The sequence below is a fragment of the Euprymna scolopes genome, chromosome 32 (genome assembly GCF_053919585.1).
Source record: "Euprymna scolopes isolate OS-2025 chromosome 32, ASM5391958v1, whole genome shotgun sequence".
Classification (NCBI taxonomy): Eukaryota; Metazoa; Mollusca; class Cephalopoda; order Sepiida; family Sepiolidae; genus Euprymna; species Euprymna scolopes.
In genome coordinates, this window is record NC_136513.1 from 39,502,773 (window position 1) to 39,527,772 (window position 25,000).

The 25,000-nt window shown below is 34.0% G+C and overlaps 1 protein-coding gene across 1 annotated transcript in view; it reads right to left on the bottom strand.

Annotated features, from left to right (window-relative positions):
• The window catches only part of LOC145256295 (uncharacterized), a 35,565-nt gene that overhangs the window by 1,358 nt on the left and 9,207 nt on the right, over positions 1 to 25,000 (bottom strand). Inside the window, exons 2-5 of the mRNA XM_080115013.1 lie at positions 21,325 to 21,530; positions 16,154 to 16,225; positions 8,431 to 8,526; positions 3,781 to 3,927 (exon numbers count right to left, since the gene is read on the bottom strand). Of these exons, the coding sequence (XP_079971139.1) occupies positions 3,781 to 3,927; positions 8,431 to 8,526; positions 16,154 to 16,225; positions 21,325 to 21,477 (468 nt within the window). The 5' untranslated portion in view covers positions 21,478 to 21,530. The remainder of the gene's footprint in view (positions 1 to 3,780; positions 3,928 to 8,430; positions 8,527 to 16,153; positions 16,226 to 21,324; positions 21,531 to 25,000) is intronic.

The following is a 25,000-nucleotide window of genomic DNA, read 5'->3' on the forward strand; positions in this document are numbered from 1 at the left end:
TATTTGTTTGCTTGTTCATTATTTGGTTAACATATACAAAAGGTACACTGTTGACCGAATCGATTTTAATATTTAAAACAGACTCTTATATACTTTTTTCTTTCTGGTTGATTTCTATATATATTATTTATTCAAAGGAAATAATAATTTAAGAGGTTATCTTATCCACATATTACATAAAAGCAACCTATTTTAATCATTAGATCAAAAGTAACAGTTGTTGAAAATATTCTATTAAGAACTAATATGTATAAAGTTGATTTATTTAATTTATTTTTAATTTGCTTCACATGTACATTCATTCATTATAAATTATTAGCATAACCATCATACACTGCGCTTAATACTGGAAGTAACTCTTCATTTAACATGTGAGTTATTTCTCTTTGAGTTATGAGATAGTATTTCCATTTTAATTTCATAGATGGCTGTAACAACTTAGGATATCAAATATGCTTTAAATAGTATGTGACTAAGACCTCTGCTCGGCAATATGTTTTTACCTGGCAATGCCGATTACACTAGCGGCCAAAAATCTGGGACAATTTAGTTTTTTTTTTCAATTTCTTCAGAACATTCGGGAGGAGATTACAACTAAAGTTACACACATTTAACATGTCTCTTATCTTGATACAGTTCATTATAAAAGATAGAAAAAAGTTATGAGAATTTCAATTTTTTAATGATAGTGGAACAAAGCAAAGAAAATAATTTATTTTGAACTGTGTAGTCAGTTTTTCCACTTTTTTAAGTACGAAAATGATGATTACGTCACTTTGTAGTCATTGCAGCCGGTTCCACCATCATTATAACATTTAAAATTGATGCTTCCGTCAAAAAATCAATTATTAAACTCCATGGGGAAAACTATTCAATAGCCAAGTTAGTTAATGACTTGAAGCTGTCGAAAAGTACTGTCGGGAGAGTTATAAAGGATTTCAAGAATACTGGGAAATTCTATCACGGAACAAAAATGGCAGACCTCAAATAACTTCTACTAGACAAGATCTATTGATTAAGAAGATGGCATAAACGATAGGTGTCAGACATCTGCCAGCATTTTTCGTGAACTACATGCCTATCATGACATCAAAGTATCTCATAAAACAGTATCACGGCGGCTGAATGAAATTGGTCCGTTTGCGAGATCACCAACTAAGAAAACGTTGATAAACAAGAAGAACAAGAAACTCAGATTAAGCTTTGCTCAAGACCATGTGTTGTGAGACAGATGATCAATGGCGAAATGTATTTTTCTGATGAAAGTAAGTTTACTCTATATTGATCTGACGGGAAGAAATATATAAGGAGGTTTGCTGACGAAAGATTAAATAAAAAATGCGCAAAGAAAACGGTTAAGTTTGGTGAAGGTACCGTAATGGTGTTTGTCCACCAATTTTGGTATTTTGATGTTTCAATGTTATTATTTTTAAATTTATTTTCTTTGTCACACGGTTTTGGCCACTCTAATTAAAAAAAAAATTGAAATGCTCATAACTTTTTTCTACCTTTTATAATGAAGTTTAATTAATACAGTGTATCAACATAAGAGATATGTCAAATGTGTGTAAGTTTAGTTGTAATCCTCCCGAATTTTCTAAAAAAACTAAACTATCCCAGATTTTTGGCCTCATATATATATATATATATATATATATATATATATATATATTTCTAGTCATCGACATACAGTCCTGTTTCGTTGTATCATAACTCATCAGTGCCGCTAGACTAGCATCTCTGCTAAGCCAAGGATTGAACCTAGAACCGTTGTGTTGACAGTCGGCAGTTCTCCCCTCGACCATGGAATCGACGTCCGTAAATAACTCGTCGGAATGTCTATTTAAATAGACACCTGCCACTACTTTTAATATATATATATATATATATATATATATATATAGTGAATAAATGACAAAAGACTATATTCCAAAATTCATGATGCTGACCATCTTAGAATTTCTTCCTTTAATTAAGTTGACATTTACAATTTTTGACAGTATCTGTGTTATAGCGGAAAATCAATCGCTTAATTATTATATCAATCAGTGAATCTATTATGCCCTAAACTCATTAGCAGAAATAACAACAATAAATCCGTCAAAAGGAAATAAATTGAAAACAGTGGAAACATATTATACATATACTTTATTTCCTTATATTATATACCAATCCTTATTTAAGAAGCTCAATATAATTACAGAGCAAGATAGTGAATAAATGACAAAAGACTATATTCCAAAATGGCGTAATAGACATATAGTAAGGTATTTACAGCTACTCGTCCAATTTCGGATTTTAATTATGTCAACATCATTAACTTGGGATAATAGTTTGTTGTAATTTATGTACTATACTGCTCTGTAATTACATTGAGCTTCTTAAATAAGGATTGGTATATATTATAAGAAAATATATTTCCACAGGATAATATATACATATATATATATATATATATATATATATATATATATATATATATATATATATATATATATATAAAATTACAATAAAATAGATTGGTTAGAGGTGCTACATAGACCGGACTCCAAAAACCATTTAAAGATTTTGGAGGCTGTCTCTATTGCGGTGCGTCAACCTTCTTTGTGCCGGCAAAAAGAAACATCCAACGCATTGTTTCTCTTTGGGGAACTTTGAATCTTTTCTCCCCCTTTTTTTTCTCCTCCCTCGTTGTGTCAATATTTTAATCGCTTTTTAAACGTTAAAAAGTTTATTTTAGTGTCCCCGTACTTTTGGCACATTTAATAAGTTCACCATTAGAACTCTTTATTTTTCGACACAATATTATTTTGTACGCTATCGATTTTCTCCTGACGAGATGATAGCCGAAAGAGCTCTCGAGAAACTTCCGCTTACTATTTTTAAAACTATATATATATATATATATATATATATATATATGTATGTATGTATGTATATTTATATATATATAAATATATATATAAATATATATATATATATATATATATATATATATATATATATATATATATATATATATGTATATAATGAGTGAAGAAATTCCAACGAGAGAAAGAGATGTATATTTAAATAAGGAGGTGGTCACCAACAATGCGTATTTTTAACATTATTTTATTATTCCGTGTTTTGGTTTTTCATTGGAAATTATGTTTAGATCATTGTAATAATGTTTTTAAATCATTGAAATCGTTTTTAACGCGTTTCAAATGTGTTTTGAAGCGTCTTCTTCAGAAACTATTGAAAATGTTTAGAATATATTCAAGATGTGTTAAAAATGTAAAAGAACAATTTCGTAGTTCATTTGAAATGTTTCCGAGAGGTGGAAACATGTGTAAATCTTTTCACCTCTCGGAAATGTTTCAAATGAACTACGAAAACGGTCTTTTACATTCCTTCACCCGCAACTGGGCAGTTTTCTACAAGGAGGGGTCTATTTTTTGCGGGACATTTTTGCAAGTCATCTTATTGGTTGGATTGACTTTGTCTAATTTTAACGTTCCGAACTTTCGGACGCGTGCTGGGGTAGCAGCAAGACGTCAGATTTGCTTTCACTTTCTTTTCTGCCTTCGCGTCACGAGTTCGAGTCTGCCTGCCTACTACCACATTTGTTTTTTTTATGCTCGCTCAACACACACCTCCAAACAGCTGGGCAACGCGGGGCACCAAGGCAAGTCATATATATGTGTGCCTCTGTGTGTGTGTGTGTGTGCGTGCGCTTTAATATAAGTAGTAAATCGTTAAAAATTCTATTTCTTCAACTTATATTTAATTACTTACTTGGTTTGTGGGGGAGCAACAGCAGCAAATTGAGGAAGAAACAATGGCCAAAATGAATTCCAAACTTATGCCAATTCCGCCAGCATATCTGATCTTGTTGGCGTACAATGGTAAGTATGTGTTGTAATTGTAGAAATCCGGTGTAAACTGTGAAAATAAAAGTTAGTAAAACAATTGATCACTAATAACAATCAAAGGTTCGTGTCATCGTGGGCGATTAAGTTGAAAGTCTGAAAAATTTAATGAATTTACTTTATTTTTAAATCAATGGTAGAACTGGAAGAAAGATTTGGAGAAATTAGAATCAAAAGGAAAACTGCGATTGTAAAACGGACGACAGAGATGAAAGCAGCTGAAATATTAAGATAAAACCTGGAATGCAGAAACAAAGCGAGATTATATAGGCGTTAATTAGCCATATTGAAGTTGCAACAGAAATAAAACAGAAATAGAGAAGGAACATCACGTGAGCCTGAGGGAACTGAAACTATGATAAAAAACGCTTCTACCCCTGAGTTTATATATATATATATATATATATTTATATATATATATATATATATATATTATAACAGTGTGGTTGGGGATAAGCAGTCAGTGCCGGAAATGGTTGAAACAGTTTACAATTTAAACATTACTTTATTTCATGTATATTTTTAACCGACATTATTACATAGTTATTATTTTTGTAAGAAGGGAGGCGATAATGTGGGTTAAAATTATGAAAAATGATTGTCTAAATTAGTAACATATCCAAGAATTATGAAAAATGATGAAATGTGAGTTAATTGATTGGTGTTTTTTTTATGAAATAATCGGCCCAGACAATATATCAAAGTTATTATTTTCATAATAGGGGGCTAAACGTGGGTTAAAATTATTTTAAAAAATGAATGTCGAAATTAGTAACATATCAAAGAATTGTGAAAAATGATGAAATGTGAATTAATCGATTGGTGTGTTTGCAATGAAATAATAAACCCAGACAAAATATCAGAGTTTTTATTTTCGCAAGGATGAGGGCATTGTGTTGGTTAGAATTATAAAAAAAATGATTGTCGAAATTAGTAACATATAATAATCGGGCCAGACAGTACATCGAAGTTATTATTTTAGTAAGGGATCGGCGATAGCATGTATTATAAATATAAAAAATAATTGTCGAAATTAATAACATACTCAAGAATTATGAGAATAAATAGGTCGGTGTGTTTGTAATGAAATAAACAACCCAGATAATATATCAAAGTTATTATTTTCTTAAGAGGGGGCTTAATATGGGTTAAAATCATTAAAAAAATGATTGTCGAAATTAGTAACATATCTAAGAATTATGAAAAATGATTAAATGTAAGTTGATTGATTGGTATTTTTGTAATGAATTAATCGTCCCAGACTATATATTAAAGTTATTTTCGTAAGGGGTGCGATAATGTCGATCAAAATTATGAAAGATGATTGTGGAACTTAGTAACATATACAAAAATTATGAAAAATGATGAAATGGGAGTTAATTGATTGGTGTGTTTGTAATTAAATAATCAACTCAGACAATACCTCAATGGTATTATTTTTCGTAAGAGGGGGGCGATAATGTAGGTCAAAATTATCAAAAATGATTGTCGAAATTAGTAACATATCCAAGAACTTAAAAAAATAATGCAGTGTGAGTTAAGTGGTTGGTCTGTTTGTAATGAAATAATAAGCCCAGACAATTTATCAGTTTCTGCAGGTGATCAACAATATTTTTCTGAATTTTCAATGTTAACTTCTGGGAATGACGTCACGGTTGTAGTGGTGAGTAGAAAGACTCACGATTATGTTTTGGAGTTCTCTGTAAATTAAAAAACCTTCACTTTTGGGGTGGGGTGGAGAGAGTAATAGGATGAAGTAATCTCCCACAATGTCATATTCCAAAAATATGGAATAACTATGGAATCATATTCCGGAAATTGCACAGTTTCTCTTACTAATGTGTTGTTGGCGGTTGTGGTACTAAGAGGAGAGAACTATATTGAAAATTGTGGTAAAGTAAAAGTTGCCTAATGATCATTCGTGTCAATGCATTTATGTACTTATTTGGAAAACCTACTGAGTTATGATCAAGAAATGATATCATTTCACTTAAAACGATGCTGTCAGTAGTAGGGAGGGAAAGAACACAGTAATGTGGAATTTTGTAGTGAAGCAAGGGTTGCCTAATAACAAACCTTCTAAACATATTTGTTTATTTGTTTGTAAAGCCGGCTGAGTAATCTTCTGAAAATTTTTTTCCAAAAAATTTTGATTGTCGGTTGTGGGGAAAAAATGAAATAGAGTAATGTAGATTTTGATAATGAAGCAAGGGTTGTCTAATCACTGAACTGTGTCAATGTATTTATGCATTAATTTTAAAATCCTGCTGAGACATCTTCCAAAAATGACATAACTTTTCTTACAATAATAGTGCCGATAGTGAGGAAGGAAAGAAACGCAGTAATGTTGAAATTTATGATGAAGCAAGGGTTGCGAACTCTTTAACCAACACAATGTATTCATGTATTAATTTGGAAATCCTAATGATCCATCTTCTAAAAATTATTTCAATTTTCTAAATTCATGGTAGCCTTGGTGGAAGAGAAATTATTTCATATATGTTTTACAATACCTGTTGAGAGTATGTAAAATAGTTTCATATATATGTATATAAATTACCTGTCCGAAGGTAGGTAAACATATTTTAAATATGTGTTGTAAAATTACCTGTCCCAAAAAGGTAAAATTATTTCATATACATTCTGTAAATTACCTGTCCTAGGGAAGGTACAATTATTTCATATGTGTAATAGCCGTCCTAAAGTAGGTAAAATATTCTTTTGCTCGAAATATCAAATGATACATACACATTAAAAATTCCTCTCTCCAAAGAACAACAATTATATTCAAACGTTGGGTAGCCCAGCTAATAATAATAATAATAATAATAATAATAATAATAATAATAATAATAATAATAATAATAATAAGAAGAAGAAGAAGAAGAAGAAGAAGAAGAAGAAGAAGAAGAATCACAGAGGTAGTCAGGGAGCTAAAAGTGGTTTGGATGATGAAGAAAATCAAAATAGTACCTGTAATAGTAGAAGCACTAGGAAGAATTCCAAAAAACTTGGAAACAAGAATGGGAGAAATTTGAATCAGAGGAATGGCTGCAAAGATACAACGACTAACGATAATGAAAATTACTTAAATATTAAGGAAACCCCTTGAATACGGAGATTAATACATATGAACCATATGTGCGGGCCAGACAAACTGCTGCAGATGCGTTACAGGGAACCATGAACATTGAAACTGCATATCTACACGTTCTCCATCCCCTCGCCAATCCCTCCACTGTCCAAGCACCGCCTCCCCCCCAAAAAAAAGTGTGATACTAAATAGCTGAGAAGGATGATGGAAAGACCGAGGAGAGAAGGCTGACCAGACTTCCACTAGAAAAGCGCAAAGAGAACTGAGACCTTGAGGTAGCTTATTGCCACTCAAATTCCAGTGGAAACCAATAGCCGCTGCCAGTGAGAAATCAATGGTGAGAGGCTGTTGCGATAACGCAAATTGATTTGCAAATGTTATCGAAGGAGTAGGAGAGTGCTGGAAATGTGGAGGGACTTGCAATTACTCAGCTTCCAGCGAACATTACAGGTTTTCAATGGGAGATCTTTGATGACCTGTGTGAAAGCTTCTACTACTACTACTACTACTACTAATAATAATAATAATAATAATAATAACAATAGCAATAACTACAACAACAATAATAATAATAATAATAATAATAATAATAATAATAATAATAATAATAATAATCGAATTTATTTCAGAAACAGTCTGTTTCGATATAAACGTATAATTCTGTATATCAATTCAAATTTAATGAAAATCCGCTAAAAATGAATGAAAAAAAATAGCCAGACGGGCGACAGGCGAATTATCTAGTTAAATGTTCGAACCAGTCTTTTTACCGATATTGACGTAGAAATTTGCCTCGTCTCTGAACGAGGGAATTAAATACTACCACAGCGGCGGGGAAAATTGCCTTCCTCTTTTCCCATCCAACATTTCCAGTCGCTAAGCAATATGGTGTAAGGTAGACCTATCTTCAAACGCCCTCTTTCATGGCATTACTTTTGACTTCTACTAAGTAGAATACTTAGTTTTATTTTTTATTATTTTTTTTTTCATGTCCCATATGTATGTGTGATAGTGCACGCGTTACAGGGAATGAAGAACATATACATAAATAGTTTAGACAACTCTTATAATAAAGATTTTCCTGTTGATTGCGGCATTATCCTGATCCCGTGAAGTTCTAGGAGGTTCACTCTCCGATGCTTTTTCTCCTCTCTTTGTAAAATGTAAGTTTATTGCTAACCGCTTGAGGTACCCCTACCAGGGAATGGAAGCATCAGGCATCTTTTGCGGATCAGAAGGCCCCATACATTTCAATCCCAATTTCCGATCCTTGTTTCATATTTCCCGCGATGGGAAATAAATAGATACCATATTTGATGATGGATTGTGTGAGAATTGCCAGTGAGTAACGTTGTGAAAATAATGTAACAGAAATATTAATTACCAAAGAAAACAAGTGAAAATGAAAAGAAAAATAAATACCCATGCGTTAGGTTTGCCAGTAAAGCTGTACATCCACGATCCAATCAGGCAGAAAAAACAAGCCGACAATATGGCGGTCACCATATAAGCGATTTTCTGTAAAAAAAAAAAAAAAAAAAAAAAAAAAGGTAAATATAATGTAAGCGATGAAAAGCCGAGTACTTTTTAAGTGAATTTTTTTTTTTTTTTTAATTTAACTTCAGTAAGTTTTAAGATATCAAGGGGCTCCCTTCTGGAGCTAACACTTGATTCTGTTATGATTTAAATTTATATCCGAGGGCTCTTTTAAGAATAGATGCTGTTCCCTTTATGGCTACTATTTGTATCTCGTTACAGCTTGGTCTTCAGGGATTGCTTCTAAGTATTTCTGAAGATTCTTTTTTATTAAACCAGTTGCTCCTATCACAACCGGTATAATGTTTATTTCTTTCAGAGACCATGTCGTTTTTAGATCATTTTTTAGGTCCTGATACTTGTCTGTGTGTGTCTGTGTGTGTACATTACCAAGCTACTTTGTCAATTTTACGTCTACAGATTCGAGATTTGCATAAGGGGTACTGAGATTTGGGAAAATCTTTTTAATCAGTTTTCGGCCAGGAACTTGGATGTAACGGAGTCAAAGTTCAACGATTTTACCTTTGAAACATCTACCAAACTCCTCCGCCCATTTTGGATCTAAACACTTAAAATTTTAGATGTAGGTTACTTGGGCATGGATCAAACATTTTAATTTGATTTAAGCCCAAAACAATAAATATTAAAGGGATCAAAATGAGGGTCTATCCTTCTCTCGACAATAGATGGGACTCTCTTAAGCCGTGGTAGGCACCCCGACTAGTGATGGCGTCACAATAAAAAAATTCCCTTGATAGCCCTGGCAAAGCATCAAGTATTCAGTTACGGACAAGATTTGAATTACACCACAAATTCACGTAGTGAGTTCGATCTCGGCTACAGCTACAGATGGATGGATGGAGCAACTTACTCCAGCCAGGATAAAAAATTCGCCACCTAGGTGATGGTCGGTGCTAAAATCCTTACACGTTTTGACTGGATATGTAAAATATCCTCCATAAGCTCCATTTGTTTACACCGACAGCATTGCATTATACGTAAGGTACAGTTTATTATTTTATTCAACAATATGCTACACCCAAAGTAGGAAGCTTCTATACTTATTCACCCACAGACTGTTTCACTGTATCACAGCTCTTTAGTGGGCTAGACTAGCACCTACCTAAAGCCAGGATTGAATCTCGACCGTCTAAGCGACAATAGGCGCTTCAGACATTACGCTATATACATATAACAGAAAATATTTGTATTTTGTTTTAAATGTAAACATAAATCTATATATCTAAAAAGTGAACGTGTCTGTGTGTCTGTGTTTCTATGTACATTTCCCTACGCAAGAACTCTGTCAATTTACAGAGTCGGAATTTGATATAAAGGGTACTGATATTTGGGAAAATCTTTGTAATCCGTTTTCCGCTGTTAAGGGGTCAAAGTTCAACGATTTAACCTTTGAGAACTCTGCCAAAATCCTCCGCCAATTTTGGGTATAAACAATTGAAATTTTAGATATAGGTTCCTTGGGCATGGATCTTAATTACTCACTTAATTTGAGCATGAAACAATAAATGTTAAGGGGTCATAACAGGGGTCAAAGTTTTAAAAAATTGACCTCTGCGGTCTCTACCAAATTACTGGTCTAAACATTTGAAATTTTATATAAATTGTATTCAGAGATAGGGCAAGATTTTTAATCGGTTTGGTTCGAAAATTTAAGTTACCAATATATAAATGTATATATGTTTGCATGTCTGCCTAAAACTTCGACAGAAGCGGCGGATTTTCAAAAGATCAAGAAGCCCGACCTTTTAGACGACAAATACCGAAGAATTGGCTAAAAACATGAATTTCTTCACCCTTAACTAGGCACTTTTCAACAGGGAGTGGTCGCTTTTTTCACAGATATTTTCGAAAGAAAATCATCCCCTCTTTTCGATTGTCTACCCTTAATTTAAACCTACGTCACCTCTGGTTTGGCGGTGGTCGTAACAGCAAAGACATCAGGTTTTTTCCCCGTTCTTTTCCTCCTTCGCGGTACAGGTTCGAATCTGCCTTCCTAATACCACTTTTTTTTTTTTTGCTCAACACACACCTCCAATCACCCGGGTAACGCCGGGGCTTAAATGCTAGTATATAATAATAGCATTCGTTTTACATATGTGCATATAAAATGATTGTTGACTAGTAAAGTGTTAAAGAAAATCTCTGCATGAATTCAAATTGACTCGATGGTTGTAGATTCGTTTCCTGACGTGAGGTAGATATTCTCCTGTCATACTGAAAAACTGTTATACAACGAAACTGTTGGTCTGTGGATGAGTGTGGAAGTAATATTGTAAAGCTTAAACATGGGAAATATAGGACCAGTTGTTAAAACTGGACCAGAAAAGTACAAGATATTCTAGTAAAAACATATAATAAATTTGTAACTTAAAATATTGCAGCATTAACAATTGATCATATAATGTTATAAATTGAATTTAAAAAAAAAATTCTTAATGGTGCCATATTTTAAGTTATAAATTGATCATATCCCTTACTAAAATATCTTATCCTTTTCTTTTCTAGTTTTAACAACTAGTCCTGTACGTTTTTATGTTCAAGCTTAACCATATCACTTTTCATGCTCGATTTTTTCTATTGTAATCCATGATTTTTCCAGGCTTCCAATAAATTCACTTGTTCCTTGTTGTATTTTAGTCTAATTTTTCGCCCTTATAAACACATAAGAAAAGACAATGTACGGCACTCGTTTGCTTTCAATAAAATCCCACCAATTAATTCTCTTTTTCACTTGCTACTTCTCTTTTCGATTTAGTAGCAACAGTAGTCGCTGAGGTGACATGGTTGCTATAGGAACCAGTCATAAAAAGCGTCGCTCACCTACATCTTTACGATTTTGAACACCAGAAAATTCATCATAACTTTTGTTTTACTGAACGAAAATTTAAATTTTTTTTTCACAATATAGCTGAGAAAGTGATCAATAAACTGTAATAATTGTTTGAAATTTGGTTAGAAAATGAGTGAGCAGTGAAGCTTAAAAGCAGTTCTAAACACGGTATATAATATATATATATATATATATATATATATATATATATATATACTTTTTATACACGCATCTTCTATTAAGATTTTAGTTAGCTAATCAGCTTTGTAGTATCCACAACGCCCTTCCTATCGGCCAATGGACATGCACTTACCGGACAAAGGCCTATTTGACCTCTGGTTTACCTGTTCCTTTGTGTATGTTCTATTTTGCCTGGATATCTAGCTTTAAATTTAGGTTAGTTTTTTTTTTTTAAACAACGCTAGAAAATACTGGGAACTCAAGGAAAGCGGACATTCGCCGGTAGTCGAATGGAAAATAATAACACAAGCTACCGCATGTAGGGACCTAGACGATCCATGTAGATTATGCCTTCATGAAAAATTTTCTATCCTGTACTTTAAAGAACCCCAATATCTATTAAACTGTAGAAGAGAAATAGCGAACAATTGTGTTCACAGAATATAATTTACTCTAGGATAGCGATACAAAATAATTTTAAAACTAACAAGAGAAAATAAACAAATAAATAAATTAAATAAACATGATTATACATAACCTATCACACACACATATATATATATATCTTTATGTGTACATATATATATATAAACTAACATAAAAATAAATAAAAAAATTTTAAAAAAACTAACCTACTTTGTCCAGTATAAAAAGGACAGACAACCACAAAATTCGCACATAAGCCTGAAAAATCCTAGAGTGGATGAAACGCGGAATATTCAGTTTAGCTTAATCGCCATATATATTTTATAACTAACTAACTAGCTCTACCTACGTATTGAGCACTTTTGAAGTAAATACTTAAAGTTTACGCATAAATTTATACTTTTGTATATTAATTTTATGTGAGTAAATGAAGTAGTTATATATATATATGCATGTATGTATATATATGTATATATATGTATATATATATGTAAATATATATGTATGTATATATATGCATGTATATATATGTATGTATATGGATGTACGTATTATGTATATATATGTATATATATGCATGTACGTATATATATATGTTTATGTATATATATGTATGTATGTATATATATGTATATATATGTACGTATGTATGTACATGTATGTCTGTATATATATATATGTATATATATATATATATATCTGTATGTATACATCTATGTATGTATGTATATGTATGTATGTATATATATATATGTATGTATATATATATATTTATGTATGTATGTATACATACATATGCATGTATGTATACAGGGTGTCACATAAAAAATGGGCCCAGCTCTAATTAGGCCCTGTTTCTAACTGTTTTGTCAGAATGAAATTAAACTTTGGTCATAACTAGTTTATTATATTCAAAACATCACATCAAAACACTAGGGTCTTTGGCCCTTGTTTTCTTTTTTCCTTCGTTCTACAGCATATGTTCTAGATGGCATCTTTTGTTTTTTTTTTGGGTCACCCTTTATATGTATATATATATATATGTATGTATATATACGTATGTATATATATGTGTGTGTATATATATGTATGTATATATATGTATATATATGTATATATGTGTATATATATGTATGTATATATATGTATATATATATGTATCTATATATGTATGTATATATATGTATGTATATATATTGACGAGAAAAAACGTTGATTTTTTTTTTAAATTATGTGCGTGTTTGTTTATATTATTGTCATGTGCTACAGAAGAATGAGTCTAAAAAAAAATTTATTTATTAAAAAAAATCCAAGTGTCTTTAAATCATTTTCAGTTGGACTGTTTTCTCGTCGCTTCGTACGTTGATTTGTTTGGAAAATTATGTGCGAGTTTGTTTATATTATTGTCATGTGCTACAGAAGAATGAGTTTAAAACAAACTTTATTTAAAAAAAATCCAAGCGTCTTTTAATCATTTTCAGTTGGACTGTTTTCTCGTCGGTTCGTACGTTGATTTGTTTGGAAAATTATGTGCTGATCACTTACTATTTTTGACTTTTGGACTATTTATTCATGTGTATTTTGCATGTATATATGTGTGTACGTATGTGTGTGCATGTGTGTATATGCGTATATGTCTAAATCTACGTGATTATGTTTGTATGTGTGTGCACAAGCATACATATGTTGGCGTACATTTGTATGTACGCATGTGTTTATTTCCATGTGTATGCGGGGTGGAGAGGGCTCCCGTAAGCCGTGTTGAAAGCAACCCTTTAAGGAGAAGCAAATCTTTGAGTTAAAAGACATAAAGCGGGAGACCAGTACCCGCATTAAGCTGGTCTGCCATTTGACTTGTTGCTGGCTACCTTGCTCTTGCTTGTTGCTGGATGTCAACATTTTGAACTGAGAGAGAGATTTAGCTGTCGTACAAAGCTTAAACTCTGTAACACCATCAGGTATAGATACTCCCGCAGGCATTTGTCTATAAAAAGGTCCTATTGGTATGGAAATGTTGTGACGCGTGTAGGTCTGAAATGCTGGAAGCATGTAATAATTGATCTGCCATAATTATATATATCTATGTATAGGTGTGTGTATGTTTATGTACATGTGTGTATATGTGTGTATACCTATGTGTATATATATGTATATATGTATGTGTATATATGTTTGTGTGTATGTATGTGCATGTATGTATATAGGCGTGTGTATATGTATATATGCATGTGTGTATGTATGTAGATGTATGTAGGTGTATGCCTGTGTATGTATGCATATATATGTGTATGTATGTATGAGCATGTATGTATATGTGTATGAGTGCATATTTATGTACGTGTATGTATATGTAGGTAAGTGTATGTACATATGTGTGTGCATATGTGTACGTATGGGTATATGTATGTATATGTGTGTATGTATTTGTATATATATGTATGTATGCGCGTATGTATATCTGTATGTATGCATGTGTGTCTGTATACGTATGTATGAGTATTATTCATGGCGTATGTATATATGTGTGTATGTTTACAGATATGTATGTGTGTATGTGTAGATATGTATATTTGCGTTTGTATATATGTATGTATGTATGCCAATGACCGTTTTGTGTATGTTTATGTATGTATAAGTATGTCTATGTATGCATATATGTAATGTGTATGTATGCATGCATATATGTGGGTTATTTGTATGTGTGTATGTGTATGCATGTGTATATACGTATGCATGGGTGCATGTATATATATATATATATATATATATATATATATATATATATGTATATACACCAGTGACCGTCTTTAGTGTCATGTCTGCTTGTGCGTGTGAATCTTGCCGGCAGTACTAAAGTCATTTTCGGCTAATGAACTTTCAGTACCTGAGGGAATGGCACTCGTCTGACAAGACGTTGCAATCATCATGTATATATATGTATATATATGTATATATATGTATGTATATATATGCATATATATATGTATGTATATATATGTATGTATATATATGTATGTATATATATGTATATATGTATATATATATATGTGTATATATGTGTATATATACGTCTGTATATATATATTTATATATATGTGTATATATATGTATATATTTATGCATATATATGTATGCATGTGTATATATATGTATATATATTTAAATATATATATATGTAAATATATATATATGTAAATATATATATATATATAAATATATATATATATATATATATAGGGTGAAACGATAAAATTGTCGCCTTAGAAAAAGACGACATATTTTCATTTCCGTTTGATGAAAACCGGTTTTCTTTTTTTCTTGCAGACTGGTTGGCCAGTTCCACATAAATCCCAAGATCGATAGGAGCCTTCTTCTTTATGTGAAAAATATTTGATGGGAGAGATCAGAGGTGCCTCACTGTAAAACTCATGCTCTTACCAGTCCAAGTTAAGAGAGGATCATTGTCGACACTCCCCCAAATGCAAATCCGGACGGTTCAAGACTTGAGGGCAAAGCTCAACGCATTGGACGACCCACGTTTACGGTTTTTGGTGTAATTTCAAGTCAGGGCCACATCATGCTGTCTCACATTTTCCAAGTCGGCTTGAAAGTCATCACCAAAGTGTACCTGGATTTGCTGAAGACTATGATGATCCCCTGATGCAATCAGTTGGCCGCTGGCAGACCTGGGTGTAGCAGTAGAACTCGGCACCGGCCCACAAGTCAAAAGAGACCCAGATTTGGCTTCAGATGGAGTGCTACGACTTTATACCATTCTCCCACTGGTTCCTCGCTTCTCCTGATCTGAACGCGCTGGACTACTTTGTTTGGTAAAACATCGAGAACATCACCAACATGACCTCCCACAATACCAAAGACAGCTTGATCGCAACCATACCCCGAGTATTTGTTGAGCTCCCGCCGTCTCTTGTGTAAAAAACCAGCTCTCAGTTCCGAGCCCATATTGAGGCGATAATTGAGGCTGAAAGCGGCTGCATTGGATGAATGTCAGCTCTACTACATAATCAAGTTACCTGAATTGATTTTTTTTAATAAATGTTTTAAAATAAAACTGGAGTGTTGTTTTCTTTAGAGGGAAATTTGATCGTTCTACCTTGTATAAGTGTTTGCATTAACTTGAAAAGAACTCACAAGTTGCCGGGTTTTCGCATGTGTAAAGTGTCGCATGCCTGCTGAGATTCCAACACATCCAACCAATATAGTCTGAAAAGAAATCAAGTAATTAGATAATATCTAATATTAACCAAAGATTTCACAAAAAAACATTTGGTAGCACAAATTAAAGTCTATAAAGTATATCACGTTGGCTTTTTGAGAAACACACACACACACACACACATATATATATATATATATATATATATATATATATATATATACATGTATATATATATACTACCAGGCCTCCTGGCGTTGCCCGGTATTACCCAGCGTTGCCCGTTCATAAAATACACATAAATATAATATTTTAATTAATGGAGGAACTGAGACATGCGCAGTCGAGTATTATGCTTTTTTCTAAACCATTACTTCTTGTAAAAACTACATGAGAGAAGATCTAAACCACAACCTGAAGAAAGTGAGTCAGTGTACGATAACTATTAGACCAGCATGACACGTTCGTCAATAAATGTTTTCAAACTACTTATTGGTAACATAAGTAACTTGCAATGTAACCTATTCATGCATGCGCATTATCTACACAAACCGGTGACTCCTACGTACACATTTTTCAATTTTGACTTCTTAGGAACATTTTTATTCCGGCAGAAAACGGATCAAAAAGTTTTCTACATGTCTGAATATTCTATATAAAAAATTTCAAGTCTGTAGATCAAAATTCAGTGAGTATATAGGTTGAGAAATGTCCTCACACATACATTCTTACTTTTATAGATATACTAGCAGGCCACCAAGCGTTGCTCGGTCGTAAAATACGCATGAATATTATAGTTTAATTAATGCTAAATTCTGATTTATTATAAACAGACACCGCAGGCATTAAACGTAACATTAAATTTCCTGGAAAAAAAAGTGAAGTAAAAACAAGAAAGAAACTGAAACACACGCACGTAATTATTATGTTTGGAAATACTCGAGCTGCGATCAAAACCAAAACCTAAAGAGAGTACCTATTTACAATGCCTCCCCACGGGACAGAGTTAGACACCAGGGTCGTTTTTTAACGTGGAGAAAAGGTACAAAAATAAAAATTGTCTCAGTCGTGAAGGATTTCTCCTCCACCGAAAGAGAACAAGAAATAGAAGTGCAGCATCTGAAGAACATATACTACACTTTGATCTTGTCCCGAAGGCCAATTCGGCCAGCGTGAAAGGCTCTTTATAAAAGTGTTTTCAGACCGACTTATACTTAGCATCAGGGATCTGTAATGTGAACGATTCATGGATGCGCTATTTTGAAACAGTTAGCAAAAACAAAAGAATCTGACCACTGGCACGTACCAATTTTTCAATCCCCTCCTTAGAAGATTTTTCCGGATAAAAACGGAATATAAAGTTTTCCACATGTTAGATTAACCTATTTACCAAGTTTTAAGTCTGTAGATGAAAAATTCTATGAATATATATGTTGAGAAGTGTCCTCACACATATTTTATTGATATATAGAATGATTAATGGTTTAATAAGGTTCGGACACACACACACACACACACACACACACACATATATATATATATATATGTGTGTGTGTGTGTGTGTGTGTGTGTGTGTGTGTGTGTGTATGTATATATACTCGATCTACAAGATGGAGACGCTAACCTTAATATCGTTTCAAAAGTCAACAACAAAATCTACGTAAATATATAAACGACAAAAACTAAACAGTAAATTGTCTGGATTAAGACGCTGGACTGAAATACATAAGGTCCAGCGCTAATAACAGTCAAGCAACGCTAAAGAGGGGTGGGGCCCCGAAGCATGCATGTACGTAGATTACTGTTTAAAAAAACTCTATCTCTTCTTCTTCTATTCTATCTTTCTTTCTTCTATAATGAAATAATTTTTCCCCTCTGAGTTTGACCTTTATAGCATTAACACTCCATACATTCCATGCATAAATTGCAGCATATTATCTGAGGTGTGTTATTGGCTTATGATCCCTACACTTTCTCGATAATCGTACATTCCTATATTTTTTCTGGTGAGAGTTCACTGCCAAAACCTTTAAGAATTAATGGAAGTTGTAAAATCTTTTCTCTCCATTTATTTCCTCCTCTCACTGTTCCCCATCTATACCGCTGCTTCGTCGTTCACGAGAAACAAATACAAACGCACACCGGTTAGGGGTTTTGTAGTTACATACAAAAACTGAAATGCTTCCCACTACGGGGAACGCACAACGCATAATTATACATTGCTTATTTACAATTTAGTTCGAAACATTATTACACTAGGATAAAAACCGTTCCTCTCCCTTTCTTTTTCTCTCATTAACATATAATATATCATTTCCCTTACATTCCGCTTCGGTTCGTTCGCTGCTTTCAATTGTCTGTTTACTTTTTTTCGAGTACAGAGATACATATTAATTTTCCGATTAACGCATTACGAATTGTAGATTGTCACTTTTTCACTTACAGCGATTACGAACAAATCTATCTCGATCAGTAACAAATGAATGTATGTGTGCTTTAACATATTTACCGGCTCACATCGAGAATTACTACATTTAAAAATGTAAACACCGCATGACATATTCATCAGGGTTTAATATGGGTGAGCGCCATTTGATGATCAGAAGAAGGCGAATTTGATTAGGAGTTTCTGAATCAAGTAACGCTAGTGATGATGAATATATCGATGAAGGAAAATGTGATGCTAATTCTGATGATGCAAGTGGGTCTAGATAAAATCGAGTATTCAAAGTAGGTGACGTGTTACTCAACCAGGTTATAGAGGAGATTCTGGTGTGGTTGATGAAGGATGGAGTCGCAATTTTGTAGCTCCAGATCTGGATTTCCATGAGGATGGGAAAGGGCCAGTGAACAATCCATTGAATATCACTGATGAAAGCAAGAGCATCGATTTTCTTTCGTTGTTTACCGAGGATGACTTCTGGCAGCATTTGACAGAGAAGGCTAATTTACGTGCTACTCAAATGTGTGCAGAAAGACTTAACTACTACGACTGCAAGAATTTCAGGGATGTATCTGTTGAGGAAATGAAAGCCTTTGTTGGGTTGAGGATCTACATGGAATAAATCTGTGTGAAATCCAGTTATCGGGATTACTAGTCAAGAGATGGAAAGGACTTCATTGGATATACAACGTCATATCACGAGATAGATTCTTAGCCATCTGGGATTTCCTGCATGTGGTTGATGAGGAGGATGCTGGCATTGACAAGAGAGACAGAATCTACAAACCCAGGCCTGTCCTGGAGTATTTACTCCCCAAGTTTTTACACTACTACCAGTCCAGACAACACCTGAACCTGAAAGAGGGAATGATTCACACGATAAAATAGTATATAAAAGACAAGCCCATAAAATGAGGCATCAAATAATTTATTCTTTGTGAAGTAGAGGCTGTATATATTGCTGTTCCACTGTGGCATCACCAATGCCAGTTCAAGAATTGAGTGCGGTTGGGAACACTGTTCTCCGTCTCTTGACGTAGGCTGGGATTGGGGGTAACACACATTCTGGTCATGGACCGCTTCTACAATACACTGATTCTGACCAAATATGCTGTGAACCACCTACAAACTGGGGTTGTTCGAATTCTCTTGCAGAGCAGAAAGTTTTTCCTAAAGTCTCTCAAGGCAGTCAAGAGACTCCCTCTAGGTGAAAGTCGCTATCTGTGTCAGGACAGCATTACATATATGGTATGGCAGAACAACAAGCCAATTACCTTCATCTCCAACTATATGATCATCAACTTCGGAAGCTCTCAAAGGGAAGAAGAAAAGTGAAACTTTCACTGAAGTGAACATTCCACAGCTTGCCTTAGACTACAAGTACATGGGTGGTTACGACAAGAACGACCAGACGACTCGCCTTCACCGTTCACGACGCCATTACCGCTGGCTCCGACACCTCTCCATCAAATTTTTCATGTGGGCTTGCAACAATTCCTATGTACATTTCTACACAAGGAACTGCCAGCGAACCTCTGTACTTTACAAGATGCGTTCAAACACTGTGTCTGAAACTGGTAGGAAACTACCGTTCTACAGCCGTACGCAGAGGACAAGAACTCTGTGCTCAACGCCTGACACCAGGCAACCACTTCCCTGAAATTCACCCTGGCACATCATCTGGCCACATTTGTGCTAGGTGCATGAAAAAACACCTGAGATACAACAGACAACAGCCTGGAGTATCTTACAGAAACAACCCCTTGTCAGACGAGTGCCACTCCCTCAGACACTTAAAGTTCATGAGCCCAAAAATGACTTTCATCGCCACAGGACCATTGTAATAGACAAATGCCTGAGGGAGTATCTATACACAGATGATGTTACAGGGTCTTAGCTTTGTACGACAGCTAAGTCTCTCTCTCGGTTCAAAATGTTGAGCCCCAGCAACAAGCAAGAGCAAGATAGCCAGCAACAAGTTAAACTGCAGACCAGCTTAATGCGGGTAGTGGTCTCCCGCTTTATGGTTTTTTAAATCAGAGATTTGCTTCTCCTAGAAAGGTTGCCTTCACCATGGCTTACGGGAACCCTCTCCACCCCAACACACATATACATACACACAAACACACACGGTGCTAGTTAGCCGTTGACCCCAAAAAGGGTTCATTCCTCCTTTGGAAAGTCTTGTTTTTAATCCTTCAGGGAGACTAGCCACCCTCCTCACCAAACAAGTTTGGCGGGGGAACCAGTTTAGTCGCCGGTGACCCGACCATGAGGCAGGTAGTACTGGGTTACATGGTACCAGTAGCATATGACATGACATGACACATAAAAAACATACATATATGCACACAGATGTACACATATATACATAGTTGGATACATACATACATTTAAACAGACAGGTGAGATTTATATTAGAGAAGATGGCTATGTCGTTGTCCTTCACATTGGTGATTGCCAAACGTGTATTCCTGTTTTTTAAGTAAAATAAATAAATAAATAAATAAATAAAATAAGATAAACTCAAAATAAAAACAAAAAAAACTCCAACACATTCTATACCTATTACTCTGGATACGTATGTGATACCATGTGGAAAACGATTTTGCCGAATGTTTCTGGAATAATCAATGAGATTGGATATAAGATATGAAGAAGATACTGCGGATGGAGAAGATGCTGTGAATGATGTTAACTTACCCACGTGCTTACTACTGAAGCCACCGCGCAATAAGTGCGGAAGTAGGGCAGCTTTGCCATCCCAACACAAGCGGTGATGAAACCAAAGACACCTAAAGCACAATGCAGACCTCCAGTCACCAACATGGCTGTATATGCGTAACGGGGAATCATTTTGCCTTGACAGGACTCTTCTAGCTGCCCGTATATGTGTTGAAAAATGGAAGCTGAAAACATAAAATAAAAGCAGTTTAGCACTCTGTTATTGTTATGCCCTCAATCAATACACTTATACAGAACTAGCAGCGTGACCCAAAGTTGCCCGGTCCTGGATATGACCTTAAACTATATCCAGTGGTGAGGCCACAGCTTGTGCGTTTTGGGGAGTGTGGAGCCACCCTTTAATTACAATTGCTCCCAGGTCCACTCTGACCCGGAGTGGTAGTACCTGTTAGGGTCCCAACTATGGGTTAAATAGAAACCGACGTGAAAACAACAAATATATTCTATTAAAAATAATTTTCTTCAAAATCTTTAGATTTGGCATAAAATAACCCAAAACGGGTTGATATGCCGTAAAACAAAAACAACCAACCAACCAACCAACCAAAGTTGCCCGGGATTGAATAATGATAGGGAATTAACTCACAGACCACATAGATAAAGATACACATACATATTTTTATTCTTAATATCCGAATAAAAGAACTGAAACTAGCCTAAACTGTCAGTCAGCTGATTACCAAGGTGTCACCTGTTATCAAAGCCAGGAGGCTACTAAAGGATAAGGGTTAATGTGTAGTCATTAGGACAATAGGGTTGTAATCTTTAGTTGTGGGAATTTGGTAAATGTGATTACTTCAGAGGACGGATCATCAAGAACTTGCACACGTTCGACTTGAAGACGATCATATTGTAGTCGGTTGGAAAGCAGGCAAACAGAGAAAAGTTCCATAGGCTGGCAGTTCTAAGAAAGAAGCTCTGTCCATGAAATGGGCATTTAGGTTTAGCAAAGATAAAGAGTGGGGGATATTATTGATAATGGTTTCAGCGAGACGAGTGCTTTCGTGAAAGTTTGGCAAGAGGGAACCATAGATTAGAGCTCAATGAAAATAATGATAGAGCAGAAACAGGATAGCAACATCTCTTCTGTGGGAAAGAGGTTACAGGGAAGAGAAACGGGCATCCCCTACTAGGTCATGAAGTCTATTTTGAACTTGAGTTTGTTCCCTACAGACTCGAAAACGACGGGATAGATTTTTATGAAATTTCACACGAAGGTACTTCATGTACCTGGCAATGTTCTTAGATATGTTGTGTATCAGAATATTTTCGATAAGTATCGATAATCGAAATAATCCGATGAAAGAAGGAGTAGGTGATTTTGACAAAAGTTAACACCTTACACATCCTAACATCACAAGTGCAGTTGAGAAGTTTTATTACCACACAAGCTTAAAAGACCGACATGTAATATCAAGAGGAGATTGTTTGACATGACAGGGATGCGTCCGAAATAAATGTTTCTGTTTAAAACACAATTTCACCATGATACTTGACTTTTTCATTTTAATCTTAAATTCAGGCCATTATCACCGCATAAGCATTAAGGTCGGGCATATAAAATTAACAGTATCCTCTTTGATATGACAAGGACGCATACAAATTAATGTTCCGTTTAGAGCACATCTGAACCATGATACTTGACTTTAAATTTTAAACTTTAATCTAAACAATTATAAAAAATGATTTTATAAAATCAACAGTAGGTTCTCCACAGTGCAATGTACACTAGGTTCGCTAGAGTCTATTGTGAAGAGACATGTGAAGCTTTTCCCGGTGCAACGCGATGGTTCCTTAACTAGAGCAAGCAAGCAATCAATCGATTCGATTGAAAAAATTATCTGATTTCGATGCCAACAAAAATATAGGAGTGTGAAATATTCGTTGATCATCATTGAATCCCAGGCAACGTCGAGTCTCCCTGCTAAACCGGTGTCAGATAGTTTCAGACAAGATTACACTGTGGTAAAAATATTCCGTGACCTAATTTTTCTGAGGCCAGAATTCGGGACTGCTTAGTCATTTTTGCATTTTCTATTTGTGTTAATCACTTGTATTGAACTGCTTGCTCATGGACGAAATAAAGACAGTTGGAGGGAGGAGGAGGACGACGAAAAAAGCGAAACTAAGGAGGGGTGGAGTAGGAAATAGACACTTTGCAACCCTTCTGCTTGCTAAGCCAAGGCAATACCGAGTAATTCTAATCGTACAAGTTTAAAAGAAAGGATTGGTTTTGAAACAGATATGCAGGTGCGTCCAATTCATCAGGCTGATAAGATCTCATACAATACTTGTGTCGCATGAACATCTTTATATAACAGTTAAACCGGAATTACCCGATTTTAGAACTTTATCTAATTTTTAGTGACATTTCTGGTGATAATTCATTTTCTTAATAATCATGCATATTACGTACGTAGATACATACAAGCCTATATATATATATATATATATATATATATATATATATATATATATATATATATATATATAACTACTTCATTTATTCGCATAAATTTAATATACGAAAGTATAGATTTATGCGTAAACTTTAAGTATTTACTTCAAAAGTGCTCAATACGTAGGTAGAGCTAGTTAGTAATTTATAAAATATATATGGCGATTAAGCTACACTGAATATTCTGCGTTTCATCCAACTATAGGATTCGTCAGGCTTATGCGCATAAGCCTGACGAATCCTATAGTTGGATGAAACGCAGAATATTCAGTGTAGCTTAATCGCCATATATATTTTATAAATTACTATATATATATATATATATATATATATATATATATATATATATATATATATATATATATATATATATATATTAGGAGGTATATTTGGTAAATAAAGGGAAAAGTGCTCAATATTTTAGTAGAGCTATATATGTTTTATTACTTTAACATCTGTTTTATTTTTTTTTTTGGGGGGGTACTCAACTCATTACAAATGAGAAAGGGCAATGATATTATCCTGCCGATCTCTTAAGACAATTCAAGTCAAAATAAAGATTCTTAAAATTACAAATAAGCATCAAAAACCAAGATTTAAAGTGCCGGGGAGAGCTCTTCAAATATTCGTTTTTGATGCTATTTTGTAATTTTAAGAATCTTTATTTTGACTTGAATTGTCCGAAGAGATCGGCAGGATAATATCATTGTCCTGTCTATTGGAACAATTTGAAATTATGGAAGCAAAAAAAAAAAGAAAAAAAAAACGCGGTTGAAATAATAAACACACACACACATTTGGTCCGATGAAGAGTGTTATCCTTGAATTGAAATTTCACTGACATATGTAACCAATAATGCTTGGATAATAAACAGACTATATAACTATATACCAACTTTGTTTTGCATTGAACACTTTAATAATCACGCGAGTTTCATTGTATTTACATCTAGGAAACCGATCGATTCAACCAATATATGCACACACACGCAGATACACACACACACACACACACACACACACACACATATATATATATATATATATTTAGAAACATCTAACGCATTGTTTCTCTTTGGGGAACATTGAATCTTTTCTTCCGTTTTTCCCCCCCTCGTGCCAATATTTTAATCGTTTTTTAAACGTTAATAAACTTTATTTTAGTGTCGCCGTAAT